Consider the following 13,148-nt stretch of genomic DNA (forward strand, 5'->3'; position numbering starts at 1 on the left):
AGAACCCGATCTGCAAAGGAAATGAGGGAGAGAGGAGGAGGAAGAGGGAGGAGGGATCCGCGATGGTTGCCGCTTGGTGCCACCGCAGGCCGCCACCGCCACCGCCGGCAGCCGCACCGAGCAGGTCAATGAGGTGTGGTGCGGCAGATGAAGGAGTCACCCCCGAGTCGTCTCAGAGAGACGACGTGAGGGCCTTCCTCGCAAAGAATTCGGCTTAATGCCATGGTTTTCGTACTTGTCTAATTATATTGCTTTCTTCTCTTTGTGCCTGCAATGTCTCCCTTTTCCTCTTCTTTTTCTGTCATGTAAGCCCTTTGTGCCTGGGCATTCTTTTTCTGTCATGTAATCCCGTATACTCCTGTGCTTTTGAGCAATGAAATCGTTCAGGTCGGCGCAAGCCTACCATAGTTTCCCTCGGAAAAAAACATTTGGTGGGAGAGAAAAAGAGATGCCAGATGACAACAGCCTGTGCGAGAAGAACGAAAACGGGAAATTAACGGCGTTATGCGCTGTACGGGTGTTCCTTTGTGCCTGGGCAACTAAAGAATCGAGAGCCAATAGAAAACTGCCAGCTAGCAGGGAACAGGGAGGGGAGCACAAGGACGGAGCAGGTAAGCACATATTTTGAGGAGAAGAAACAGATGGAGAATAAATGTTTAGCCTTTCAAACGGGACTGATCTAGCTTAAAAATTGAATGGAATACTATTGATTGGTTCTTTGTAATGTAATGAAAAATATTATAATTTTATGAAAAATTATCTAAATACACTGAAATCTACTGAAAAACAAGAATTTTAGTGGAGGTATGTGCCGTCGTTAGACCTATACTGGGTCACTATGGAAAATGTGAGGGTAATATATCATTTAGCAACAATCAGACACGATATGATGTTATAACGCATTCCGGTAGCTGTACTTATTCGGTCCTATTCACTGAAATCCCAAAATTTGGGAAGCTCTTGAGCAAATTTTCCCATGTATTTGTATGGACAGCACTAATCAGAAACAAAAACGAAGACACCAAATTCAACTTCGGTTTCAATGTAAGGAGGCCTGACTCGTCTTATGCGTCCTGCTTCCGAACAGAACGTACCTCCAGTCCAATTTACGAGCGGCCGGATAAGATTGACCGGGCGGAGTCGACCGCCCAGCCCGCGGTGTCTCGCACGAACGCGATCACCGCCTCGCACTCCGCGATCGCCTGCTTGTCGGCTCCGGGCCTCGTGATCGGCGGGAAGAACAGCCAAAAACCCGTCACGGCCACGGACGCCAGCGTCAGCGGCGTCGCAAGCACCCGCGGCGGGCGCGGCCCACCACCCCTCCGCCACCGCGCACACCCCGTGCAGCGCGAAGAAGGCGGTGGCCTCCCCCGTGGGCGGCCGCAGCGTGACGTATGAGAACATCACCTCGTGCATGAGGCCAGAGACGACGAACGCCGCGAGCGTCCCCGCGGCGGCGCCGGCGCTCCCGCCGCCGAGGCGCGCGCGCACGGGGCGGTGCACGCACTGGCGGAGCAGGGCCGGCACCGAGAGGTTCCACCGCCGGCCCCAGAAGTCCCGCAGCGACGCCGAGAGGTAGGGCCGGTCGAACTGCGGCTCCAGGTCCACACCCAGCAGCGCGCGCGCCACGGGGATGCTCGTTCATCCGCTCTATGAAATGATGAAGATCGTCATTGGTGGAGAGTTGGTGAGATGGAATGTCACAAGATTTGACATAAATTGTTTATTTCTTGAAAGCTTTCTACGTCGAAAGGGATAGATTCATGCAATGGATGGTATCTAGTGAGTTGAGGCAGTCTCGCTATATTGGTTTTGATATTGAGAGATATGCACATAGTTGCCTATCCAGCTTAACATGATGGGAGAACCTTAAAATGGCTGTTGATTCCGTTCAGCTGTTGTATGCATTCCTCCGATTTGCTGATCAAGACAAGATACTAACATTGATTGATGTGCTCTAAGATCAATTTATTGTATCATAATGATAGAGATACCTTTGAAAAATACAAGGTAATTGTCGATCGTAGAATATATGATTTAACGAATGGGACCTACGTGAATACCGGTAATACACGCTTACCACTTGCATTCTTATTGTATTAATGCTTTCATCATCAACTTGCAGCGTTCGTATTAAATCTGTGTAGCTATCATGTCCCCGATGCTCAGTTAGAGCCTCCTATTTAGTGGGTTTATGAGTGACAAGACTCTGAATTTTATGCTATATTGTAAGGACAATGGTCAACTATTTCTATATGGACGGGGCAGAGTTTAAGGCAGAGTTGCTATCTACACGATAGATAATGCTCATGTCCACCGAAGAGTACAATATAGCTGAATTTAATTGCCCCCCGCCTGTTAGAAGCTGGCGATACTGAAGGTGGTGATGATTTACTTTTTGCAATTACTTTATTTGCATATCATGGTATTCGACATATTTATTAATTTGAGGTGTTACTTATGTAATACATACATATGTTCGTTGAAATAGTTATATAGTCATGCTCGTATTGCTATTAGTATTTATTTGTTTCCTTAAAAATATCCAAAATATAGCAAATGTCATACTAAAAATTTTCTCCATAGAACAAAACATAGCAAATCTCATACCATATTTTTCCTATTTTTTTTCTATTTTTATGTGATTTTTAATGAATTTTATTGAACTTCACCGAAATTCAAATAATGCGGTCGGTTACCGTTGTAATAAGATCGATTTTTGACCAATTTGTTTGAATTTATGTCAGTTCGATTATCGTTAAAACTGATCGATAAATCGTTAAATACGATCGATAATTGGTATAAAACGATCGGTTACCGGTTCATCGATTAGGTTCAAATTTTCACTAAATTTACAAATTTGATCAAATAAATTTATTCGAATTCTCACTGAATTTTACTTGATTTTCGCGATAACCGTGATTTTTTAATAACCACCGGCGGCCGATTTTCAAACACCAAACGTATTTGGGAATCTTGGTGCTAGCATGGCACAGAGTCCCAGCACTAGTGAATCTTGGTGCTGGATCACGCTCGTAAAGAAAATCAAGTGGTCCGGATCTGGATTAAATTTGGACCATAATGGGTGTATTGTATGGACAATTATCATTGACCTCGAAGTATCAGGCCAACTCTGCAGAAGTCGAAGAAAGTAGTGAACAATAAATCGATAAAAGGCTGGAAAATCGATTGAAGACAGAAGATGACATTCCTACTACGTAAGTACGTATGTACTGGCTTCCTCGACTCCTCGTTAGCGGAGTCAAGTGGTTGCGTCATGCATGCCAGATCCTGTCTTTGGCATGCACGATCACCGGAATCGTTATTTTGATGTTACCCTCTGGTAATCGAATTAACGGTCACGCGCTGCTCGACGCAGTCGGGACTAGGCATGGTAATCGGACGGGGCGGGCACGGGTAATGCACCCTCAATAATAGATATGTTTTATCTTGCTCATCGCTCTAATACATTCTAAGTTCTAACCTGATGTAAATAGTTCCAGTTATCCGCAACATGTGGTTCAACAAGCACTTGATTGAACTCAAAAATTAATTCCAATTTTTTAAGGGTATAAGGGGCATATACACACGCACACACGTTCGGATGAGATCGGAAGGTTTGAGGACTTTAATAAAACTTTAATAAATAGGAACACGTAGTAACACTGAACGTATATGCATGTGTACCTATGCCTAGTCCGGAACCTATTCCAAGAGCAATTGGAGAATAAATCACCGGTAAACATCTGCACCGGTCTTAAGGCTTGAACGCAAATGGGCTCAGTGGCACACCAGCGACTTTGCCACCCAAGCTAACGTACGTTTGGTCTCTCGAAAATTAATTCGGATGCACCAAGAAGTTAATAGTAACGCACATTGAGCCTCGCCCGCCTGGGCCGTGAACGGCGCAACGGTTGCGGCTAGCCGGTGTAGGCTATCCTGTCCCTGAGCACGACCGACACCAGGTTCACGTAGGCCTCCACACTTAGCAGCGCGAACGTTGGCGCCCACTGCCTGGTGTGGATCAGGAAAACCCGGGCTCTACTTGCATCGAGCCGAACCCGCACGTAGATCGGCCTCAACATGCTCCATGAACTCGACGCGCTCCATGAACTCGGGCTCTGCTCCATGAACTCAGATCTAAGCTCCGCTAGTTGATCCCAGTTGTTTCTGGCGTACATATGAGAGAGTGAAGAAAGAATGAGAGACATGTAACACCTGTTGGTGGCAGCTGGCGGCGGACTATATATGATGAGGTATGAGGGTGAGGGAGGCCGTGAGGAGAGGCATGGGCTGAATGATAGATAGAGTTAGATACTCGGGTCCCGAATAGTGGTTCCACGAGATAACACGCCAACAACTGATTTTAGCCCACAAAACTTTGCATAGGAGGTTCGGTAGCCCCCGTTCGCACACCTCATCTCTGTAGGACTCTGTCATGCAAAAGATCTTCTACCTTATAATGACATGTGTTTACTCATTCTCTCTTCGCTTCAGCTCAGTCATTAAATCATATGATAAATAACATAAATAAGATCTTACAAAAATATTTCTAAATATGATACTATAGAATTTACTTAACTCTCTTAACCTCGAGCAGTCGAGCTCACTGCAAACCAGGGTCAGGGTTCGAGTTTGACGGGTTAGATTCTGGCTAGATTGATATAACATGGGCCCATGTTCTAAGAGTGTCTTGTAGGCTGAAACCAACCATGGGCCCATGTTCTAAGAGTGTCTTATGGGCCAAAACCAGCCGTGGGCCTGTCGCCAAAAACAGCACTCGATGAAAAAGGCCTAACTACTTAGACACGAACCTGTTGCTGTCTCCTCTCCATGGATTATAGGCCCACGGCTAGTATTGGCCCACAAAACCCTTTCCCCACACTACAAGTTTGGGTCCCTCATGGCCCACGGGATAGCAACAACCGCTGATACCAGACCAGAGTACCCCTACCGGCGGTTGCATAGGATACTGCGATGGGCGCGTCACGATCCGGGTTCAAAAATTCATCGGTAATCGATCAAAATACGTGATAATCAGGCATCTCGGTCCGACTCGGTTTCAAAAACCGAACGGTAGCTGAATTTGAATTAAAAAATTCAAAAAAATACAAAAAAATAAAAAAATCCTAAAAAACTAAACACAATTCTAAGACATTCTGTGAAAAACAATTTAAAAAATAATATCGTTTGCATCATATTCTATAGGGAGTAAGTTTGAAAAAAATTAAAAAAGTTAAAGCGTGCAGCTAAGTTATTAACTCATGTTAAGGAAAAGCTTAACATGTAAATACATATTTTTTTAGAACGTATCTTAAGAGGAGCTTTAAAATTGATTTCACTTTATTTAGAGTTTATTAATTTCTTTATGATTTTTACAAAGTTCATAAGCATAAAGTGAATATGTTAAGAAACAACACTGTAATTAATATTTTCATGTCTACTATTATTTTTCTACGTAAATAATAGTATAAATAAACCAATAAAAGTGGTTTCACTAATTTTTGAGGTGTGATGGGTCAATTATGAATTAATCTAGTTGCAACACATTTACATAATCCTGCATGTTACAATAACAAATTCATGAGTTCATGTATTTTTAAAAAACATAGGATAATGTAAGAAGACTAAAAAAATTAGTTTCATAATTTTTGGATTAGCAAAGAGTAAACTATGCATTTAACTTGGTTTAACAAATACATTTTGTCACAGAAAGTTTTGAAAATTTTTATAAGTATAAATAATTTTATCATGTAGATCATGTTACAAGGAAACCAACAAAATTTGTTTCACTTGATTTGAAGCTCAGATGAATTAGTTATTGATTTTACAAGATTGAGATACTTTTTGGATTTGTTGTTAAACTTCACTGAAAATCGAGAAAATCGAGTGTTTACCGATAAAACCGAGCGGTTATTAATAATGTGGAAAATTCAAGAAAACCGCTCGATAAATCGAGAAAATCGCTCGGTAACCGGTCAAATTCAACCGGTTACCGAGAGGTCAATTTCACGAATTTTTCCCTAAATTTTAAATTTTATCAAACAAAATTTGTCCAGATTTTATTCAAATTTTGAGCGATTATCGCGAATTTTCGATTACCGCTCGACCTTGGTAATCGACCAGCAAACGGTAAGTTGAACCCTGGTCACGATCTTCTTGCCCCAGAGCAGGGCAGATTCGATCGATTACACGTACGACTCTACCGTCTTTATAGAAACAAATTTTACAAAATCTTATTTAAAAAACTCTCATGTGATTTTATCCATATCATCCATTCTATGATCTAATAGCTAAATTAAAGAGAATAGATAAGAAGAAGACACATATCATTACAGTAAATAGAATTTTTCGTATGACAGGATGGTAGAATTTACTTCCATCCACACATGATGGCATCACCACCTACCCACTGTTCTCAGCTTCTTGCTCCACATCCATGCGACAATGCAGGGCAGGACGTCAGCAGGAGTAAGCAGTTTTCACTCACCGGCCGCAATGCAATGCATGTGCCCGTCGCATCTGTACTGAGATGGTACGCACGGGTACAAATTAAACAACAAGTACGTACAACAGTATACATACATGTACAGCGAAGGAGAGAGATCAACGTGCCACTGCTCAGTAGCCTAGCCCAGTCATGCAATGCATGCGGGAGCATAGAGATTCGAGAACATCCTTCGTTGACAGCTCGTGAACCATCGGGCCCCATCTTTTGGTCTCATTTCTGCAAGAGAAGATCGGAAGAGTAATTTGCCTCGCGCATATGTGAGCTAGCGAGATGTACTCCGGATGCGACGTGCTGGCAACTATGGATGAGTGAATGCCTGCCCCCGATCGATCTCGCTGTCAGGTTGAGCTCTGCAGTAGTGGTCGCCTTCAGACGCACAGACCAAAGAAAGTATCGCTCAAGGCCTTCCAATTCATCTTTCGTCGATCTCCTGAGCTGCGTCTATAAGCACAAGACGCAGTGAAAGACAGAGACATGCCTTAAAAAATAATCTCTCGGAAGGTGGGATCGGTGAGAGGACGCGACTTTTGTCTCGTCCGCTTCCTCGCGCCGAATGCATGCCCCCGACGGCGGCGTGGACGGTGCATGGAACCGCGCAGGCAAACCATGTTGAAGCCGTCGGTTCTACGTCCAAATGACGACGATGCTTCAATCACCATCGGGGCCCGGCTCGAGCTCGACTCCACCGGTGCAAGTTGATACGATTCGCTGCTTATTGTCATAATGACTGAAACTGATATCCCACCTCGCCTATCGATCTGTTGCGCCACCGTGATTGGCCATCGCTGAGCCAGGCAATCGAACATCTTTACGCTGGACGGCTGGAGACTATTTGTGGTTAACACTGTAGTAAAATCCCAAGGGAAGACGACGAGTTGTATTGCACTATGGCCGGGTAGTACGTTCTACAGGTGGTGAGGTGGTGAACACTCGTGCGTAAATTGCGGATATTAGGATTTGAACTCTGGTCGGTGACTCCACAATCATACTGAGAGCATGTAAAATATGGTGCTTAGAGGATGTGCTTATATGGAAAAAAATTGGATTTTTTTCTCAATTACAGGAGCACAGATGCTTAGACTACGAATAAGATGTTTACTTAAACACCACTACTTACATTAATGTTAACAAGATAGTTAACTATATTTAAACACATATAGTCTTGGTTAACATTGAAAATTATAACTTTTTATTTATATATTTAACATTCTCTTTCATTAAATATCTAGCTATAAACACATAGTATTGTTTATGCCTTAAGAGGGGCTTCCTACATATGAGCTAATTAAAATGCCGCTCATGCAGGGAAAAAAAGCTTGATGGTACTATAAATAGGACCCCATCCGGGTAGGGATCCACGAGATCATGACGCATAAACGCGGAAGAATTTGTGAAGTTAAATAGCCCGTTCGTTCGGATATATGCGTCCAATAAAGTAAGGAGCTAAGGGTTAAGTGGATTGGTTAACACCTGTGTCGAGTCAGCAACTCCGTGGCCGAAATAAGCCAGATGACTATCCAGGCGATGCTACGTGAGGAGGCGAATGCAGCACCACTGTACATAGAATTTTATTCTCGACTAGGGCCGACCGCGTCCTCCCGCGCGCGATCGGCATGCTGACTCGGATCCTACCCTGGTCCCTGACGCGTCACGGTTGTTCTCTTCCTCAACGCAACGTCGTTGGCTCAAATGCAACCTTCTCCAACCCGCGTGTACCTCATCGGCTTCCTTCTTCTCCGCGGCATTATATAGTTGTCCCGTCTCTGAGCTCGAGCTCCTGTCCCCAGTTCCTCTTCCGTTCCATACCTACAGGAGATCCATCTGCTTTAATTAGTTCGTTAGCTTTCCTCTGCTTTAGTTAGTTAGCACCCTAGCTAGGCCTTGTTGGTTAGGAGAGCAGAACAGGGAGCTTTGGAGCGGTTTTCAGAAGGAGGTCGAGTTTATGGCGGATCTCGACGCGCTCCGGGCGTCGGCGGCCGACGTGCGGGTCGTCACGTCGGACGGGCGGAGCATCGCCGCGCATTCCTACGTTCTTGTAAGCCAGCTTGATTAGAACTTCTTTTTGCCCGGTTGATTCTGGTCGCCTTGCGTGGTTGATGATCGTTTTGGTTTGGAATTCGGCGACAATTCAAGGCCTCGGCGTCGCCTGTGCTGGAGAAGATGATCGACAGGGCGTGGCTCGGGTGGGGCGCCGAATGCACCATCCGCGTCCTCGGCGTCCCCTCCGACGCCGTCCTCGCCTTCGTCCATTTCCTCTACTCCTCCAGGTAAAGCCGTCCTTCGGGTCAACGAATTTTGGGGGCGCAAGCTGATCCCAGGCATGCATTCTCAATCGGACGGGCCGTACGCCTCTGCACAAGAAATTGATTTTTTTTTATCTGACGCGTCCCAACGTGCGCGCGCGCAGGGTGGCGCCGGAGGAGGAGGAGGTGGTGGGCGCGCACGGGGCGCAGCTGCTTGCGCTGGCGCACGCGTACCGGGTACCGTGGCTGAAGCGCGCCGCGGAGGCGGCCGTGTCGGCGCGGCTCACGGCGGATCGCGCCGTGGACATACTGAAGCTCGCCAGGCTCTGCGACGCGCCGCGGCTGTACCTCCGGTGCGCGCGCCTAGCCGCCAAGGACTTTTCCGCCGTCGAGCGGTCCGATGGCTGGCGCTTCGCTTGCCGCCACGACCCAGCCCTGGAGCTCGAGCTCCTCCAGCTCCTCGAGGACGCCGACCAGAGGAGGGCGCGGTGGGCGCGGGAGCGGGCGTCCCAGGAGGCGTACAAGCAGCTCGGCGAGGCCATGGACTCCCTCGACCGCATCTTCGCCGGCACCGAGGACAACTGCTGCCACGGGCCGTCGGCGACGGACAAGCTGTGCGCGGCGCGGGACAGCACCTGCCAGGGCCTGCGGCTGCTGATGCGGCACTTCGCCACGTGCGCGCGCAAGATCGCGCCGGGAGGCTGCGCGCGCTGCAAGCGCATGCTGCAGCTCTTCCGCCTCCACGCCTCTGTCTGCGACCGGCAGGAGCAGGGCCAGCCGTGCCGCGTGCCGTTCTGCAGGTGAGAAATTGCAAAGAAAAAAAAGGCCACATTTTTACGTGGTAAATCTGTGAATAAATCTGATCTAGCTGCAAATAGTTCAATTCGAGATATTTGTGCTCGAATTTGGTAGCCCCACGACCACGAGCGCCGACACAGAGTGGTCAGGCGATCGTGCAATGCCACTAGATAGCCAATCAAGAATCTGTTTGGCAAGATGCCCTTTCTGCGAACAGGATTCAATTGTTCGTACAGTCGTACTGGCGTAGATTTCAATCATTTCCGTGACAATGACACGAACGGGCATGGCGATGCTTCGAAAAATCTCGATCAGATTGCATTAAAAGAACTGATCGATGCATGCGTAGCAGATATTTGGAGCTAGAATTTTACGCACATATTCTGATCAGAGGATCGGGGACTCAGGTTTTGATTTGGTTGATTAACTTTTTTGCAGCCATTTCAAGGCCAAGATGCAGACAGAGAAGGCGGACAAGACATGGCGGCTTCTGGTGAAGAAGGTGACGAGGGCCAGAGTGATGTCTTCCGTGGCCGAAAGGAAGGTACCGGAGGTTGTGGCCATGTCATGGGCGAGGTACAGCAGCAGCAGCAGCAGACGGACTATAAGTTGAGATGAAGAAACACTATATGTACATGGCCGATCTCCATCCGGAATGCGTAATTTTGCTGTAATCCTTCTGTAATTTTTTCGTCTTTGGAGTACGGCAAAACTCAGTGTCATGCTGTCATGGAGGTGGAGTCAATGTAAGCATAACAGAGTGAATGTTTTCCTTAGGAAAGAATAGCGTACTATATTGTAGCCCTAATATACGTATTCAATGTAGACTTGGTATACTAGAAGCAGCAATATTCTTTTAGTCATTTCTGTAGTGGTCTTCGTAAAAAAGGTTGTCATATTGGGAGAGGTTCACTAGGGATGCAGCATTTTGACTTGAAACTTGCAAGAGACCTTTTCTAGATTTCAGTATCACTATGAAGTTCTCTGTCCTCACGAAAGAACGGGGTGTGGTGAAGAGAGAAGATGGGCCGAAATGGAGCGTCTCTCAGCAACCGTGAGAGGGCCAGAGGCCAGCTCTACGAGACAATGATGCAAAAAGGCTCTTCACTAAGATTCTAAACGAGGCTCATTCGTTAATTAAGACAGGCCCAATAATCTTGGCCCATCTAATATTGATAAAGACTTCTCCGAGCAAGTAAAATGGGATTCACCAGCAGCGCCGTGTACCTGCTGACCGCTCCGATATCGAGATTAGCTGGATCGAGCCCGCGAACGTTCGAGCGGAGCTGGATATAGGTGCTATCTCCGTTTGGGATTATATGCCGAACAGTTTGCAGGTACACAGACACGTGCACGTTTATATTATATTAAATGTCTGTTTATTTGGACTTCTGTTTCTAGCTTTTTTGAAAAACTATGTTTTTAGTTTTTTTAAAAACTATTTTTGAATTTTAGCTGTTGGATTTTACAATATTTTTTTTAGCTTTTTAACGCACTACGTCTAGAACAATAGAGAAATATGCTTCTAATTTTTTCAGAAATCACTTTTTGATAAACTCATTTGTTTGTATTTCTAATTTTTAATAGAAATAGAAGCTAAAAGTAGACTGAAAAAAAAACATACCCTAAGAATCTAACGTAGCACAATCTATCTATAACGTGTGTAAGGGACGCGAATACGTGCGTTGGAGTAGGGTGTGTGTTGCTTGTGTACGTGCTGAATGTACACTCTAAACAAACTAGGTGGCCCTGACCCCTCCTCATTCAATCGTCATTCCCTCTAGCCTCAAACTAACCTGCGATGCCAGTGAGCAAGAGCCCTATTTCCCGCCCCTCAACTTTGCAAAACCCAAAACAACTCTTGCGCGGCTCGCTCTCGCTCACCATGCCACCAGCGCACTGAACATATACGAACTAACGAACAAAGCAGCAGCAGCCGGCACCGGCATCTCTAGAGGCGATCGAGGAGAGGGATGGACTCCGAGGGAGGCGGCATGTCGGCACGCATGAGCGAGAGCAGCGCGCCACGCCAGGCCTCGTGTCCCAGCTCGCGATTATTCCCAGTCTCAAGCCGCGCCGCCACCTCGGCCTCCACGGCCACCGCGCGCGCGGCCCCAAGGCCACACGTCTCTCCCTCGGCCAGGGCGCGCACCACCGCCAGGCGCCAGCGTCCGGTTCGGTGCATGCGTTTCCGGTTAGTTTCGCCGGGCCCGACGCGGAAAAGGCTTTCTAATAGCCGCGCGGCGTCCCTACTCCCTCGGGTGAACGAAACCTCGTCTCCGTCTTGCCTGCCCCTCGTCCTCCGTGCTGGAGCCTAATTTGGCGACGTTCCAGGCCGATCGGTCGAGCGGCGAACGGGCTCCGTGCCCGAGTACGACACGTTCCAATTTAGACATTTTAAATTCGAGTTATATTTTATATGTCTATATATTCTATATAAAATCGGATATTTAATCCGAATCAGATTTTGACATCGGCATCTATGTCTAAGTAGCACTGGTCTCAATACTTGTGTAAAAAGGAAACGTTTCCGAAGCGTCCGTGCCATGCTGCCACGGGGGCCGTCAAACCGCGGCGAAACCCGTGGCCGGTCAAAAGCCTACGCACTGTTCGGTTGGACTCCTGTTTTGTTTCCGCGGAGCCCCAGGCGATCCGTCATCCATGTGATCGCTAGCTGCTTGCTTTTGATCGGCGGTGACCTTTTGGTCTGGTGGTACGGTTAACTGCAAAGGCAAGGCCGCCGATGTGAACTGGAGCAGCAGGGTGATTTCGTGGTAGATTCGGCAAAAGTAGGAGCGTTAAGTTCGTGCTCCCTCCTCTTGGGAGTGTCATCTGGAATGGGAGAGGTGCCCCTATCTGAAACTCCAATCAAGTCACCTGTTAGATCAGCGTTATTCTGAATACGCTCAAAAGTAGGAGCGTTATTCTGAATAACCGTTAGATCAGCGAACACGCTCGTGCTGTCCACTGTTCAGACTTCACGGGGAATGCAGAAGATATCTTTCATGGCATTTGGGCAGTGATGCAACGGCTTTCATGGCATTCCATTTCTCTTCTCGGCATGTATCTTCTGAATTCTGAAAGGAGCGTTGCAGCAGTATTCTGAATATCTGACAAAGCAACAACCATATGGATCCATTCACGAAATATATTAGGAAGGAGACAGGAAACTGGTTATTAACGGTCAACGATTAGTACAAGCTAACAAAATCTGTCACGAGAAAAAAGGAAAGCGCATGAAAAATAAGCTGATCAAACTGCTAGAGGGACGATGTAGCAAATGCTCCTTCGGTGTACTTATTCCATTACGGTTGACATGTTCAGTACATAAGCATTTCCAAGTCTGAAATTTTCAGTCTAGCTTCTATTTCACTTACAGAAGAAGCAGAAACTGCAAGACCTTAGCACCTTATTATAAAAACTAAGCACAACTAATCAGTACTAGCACTATAACTGCGTATATATAATAGCAATAACATTTGGTCAGTGGGGCAAAATTTGCGAGCATACAGCTGCACGCTGGACCCATAGATACACATACAGGAAAATGAAAAGGAAGCACGCTATCGATCCATCAACTTCTCCTGTTTGCCACC

At 46.5% G+C, this 13,148-nt stretch overlaps 1 protein-coding gene and 1 pseudogene across 1 annotated transcript; one reads left to right on the plus strand and one right to left on the minus strand.

Annotated features, from left to right (window-relative positions):
* Window positions 1–1,097: 1,097 nt before the first annotated feature.
* On the minus strand, window positions 1,098–7,170 carry LOC133889519 (probable long-chain-alcohol O-fatty-acyltransferase 4; annotated as a pseudogene).
* A 1,053-nt stretch (window positions 7,171–8,223) lies between these two features.
* LOC133889806 (BTB/POZ and TAZ domain-containing protein 1-like) lies at window positions 8,224–10,518 on the plus strand. Its single transcript, XM_062330281.1, has 4 exons — window positions 8,224–8,546; window positions 8,645–8,778; window positions 8,919–9,554; window positions 9,991–10,518. The coding sequence occupies exons 1-4, from the start codon at window positions 8,454–8,456 to the stop codon at window positions 10,163–10,165; spliced, it is 1,038 nt and encodes a 345-aa protein (XP_062186265.1). The 5' UTR covers window positions 8,224–8,453; the 3' UTR covers window positions 10,166–10,518.
* Window positions 10,519–13,148: the final 2,630 nt, after the last annotated feature.

Source organism: Phragmites australis, chromosome 13, assembly GCF_958298935.1.
Source record: "Phragmites australis chromosome 13, lpPhrAust1.1, whole genome shotgun sequence".
In the NCBI taxonomy this organism is placed as follows: domain Eukaryota; kingdom Viridiplantae; phylum Streptophyta; class Magnoliopsida; order Poales; family Poaceae; genus Phragmites; species Phragmites australis.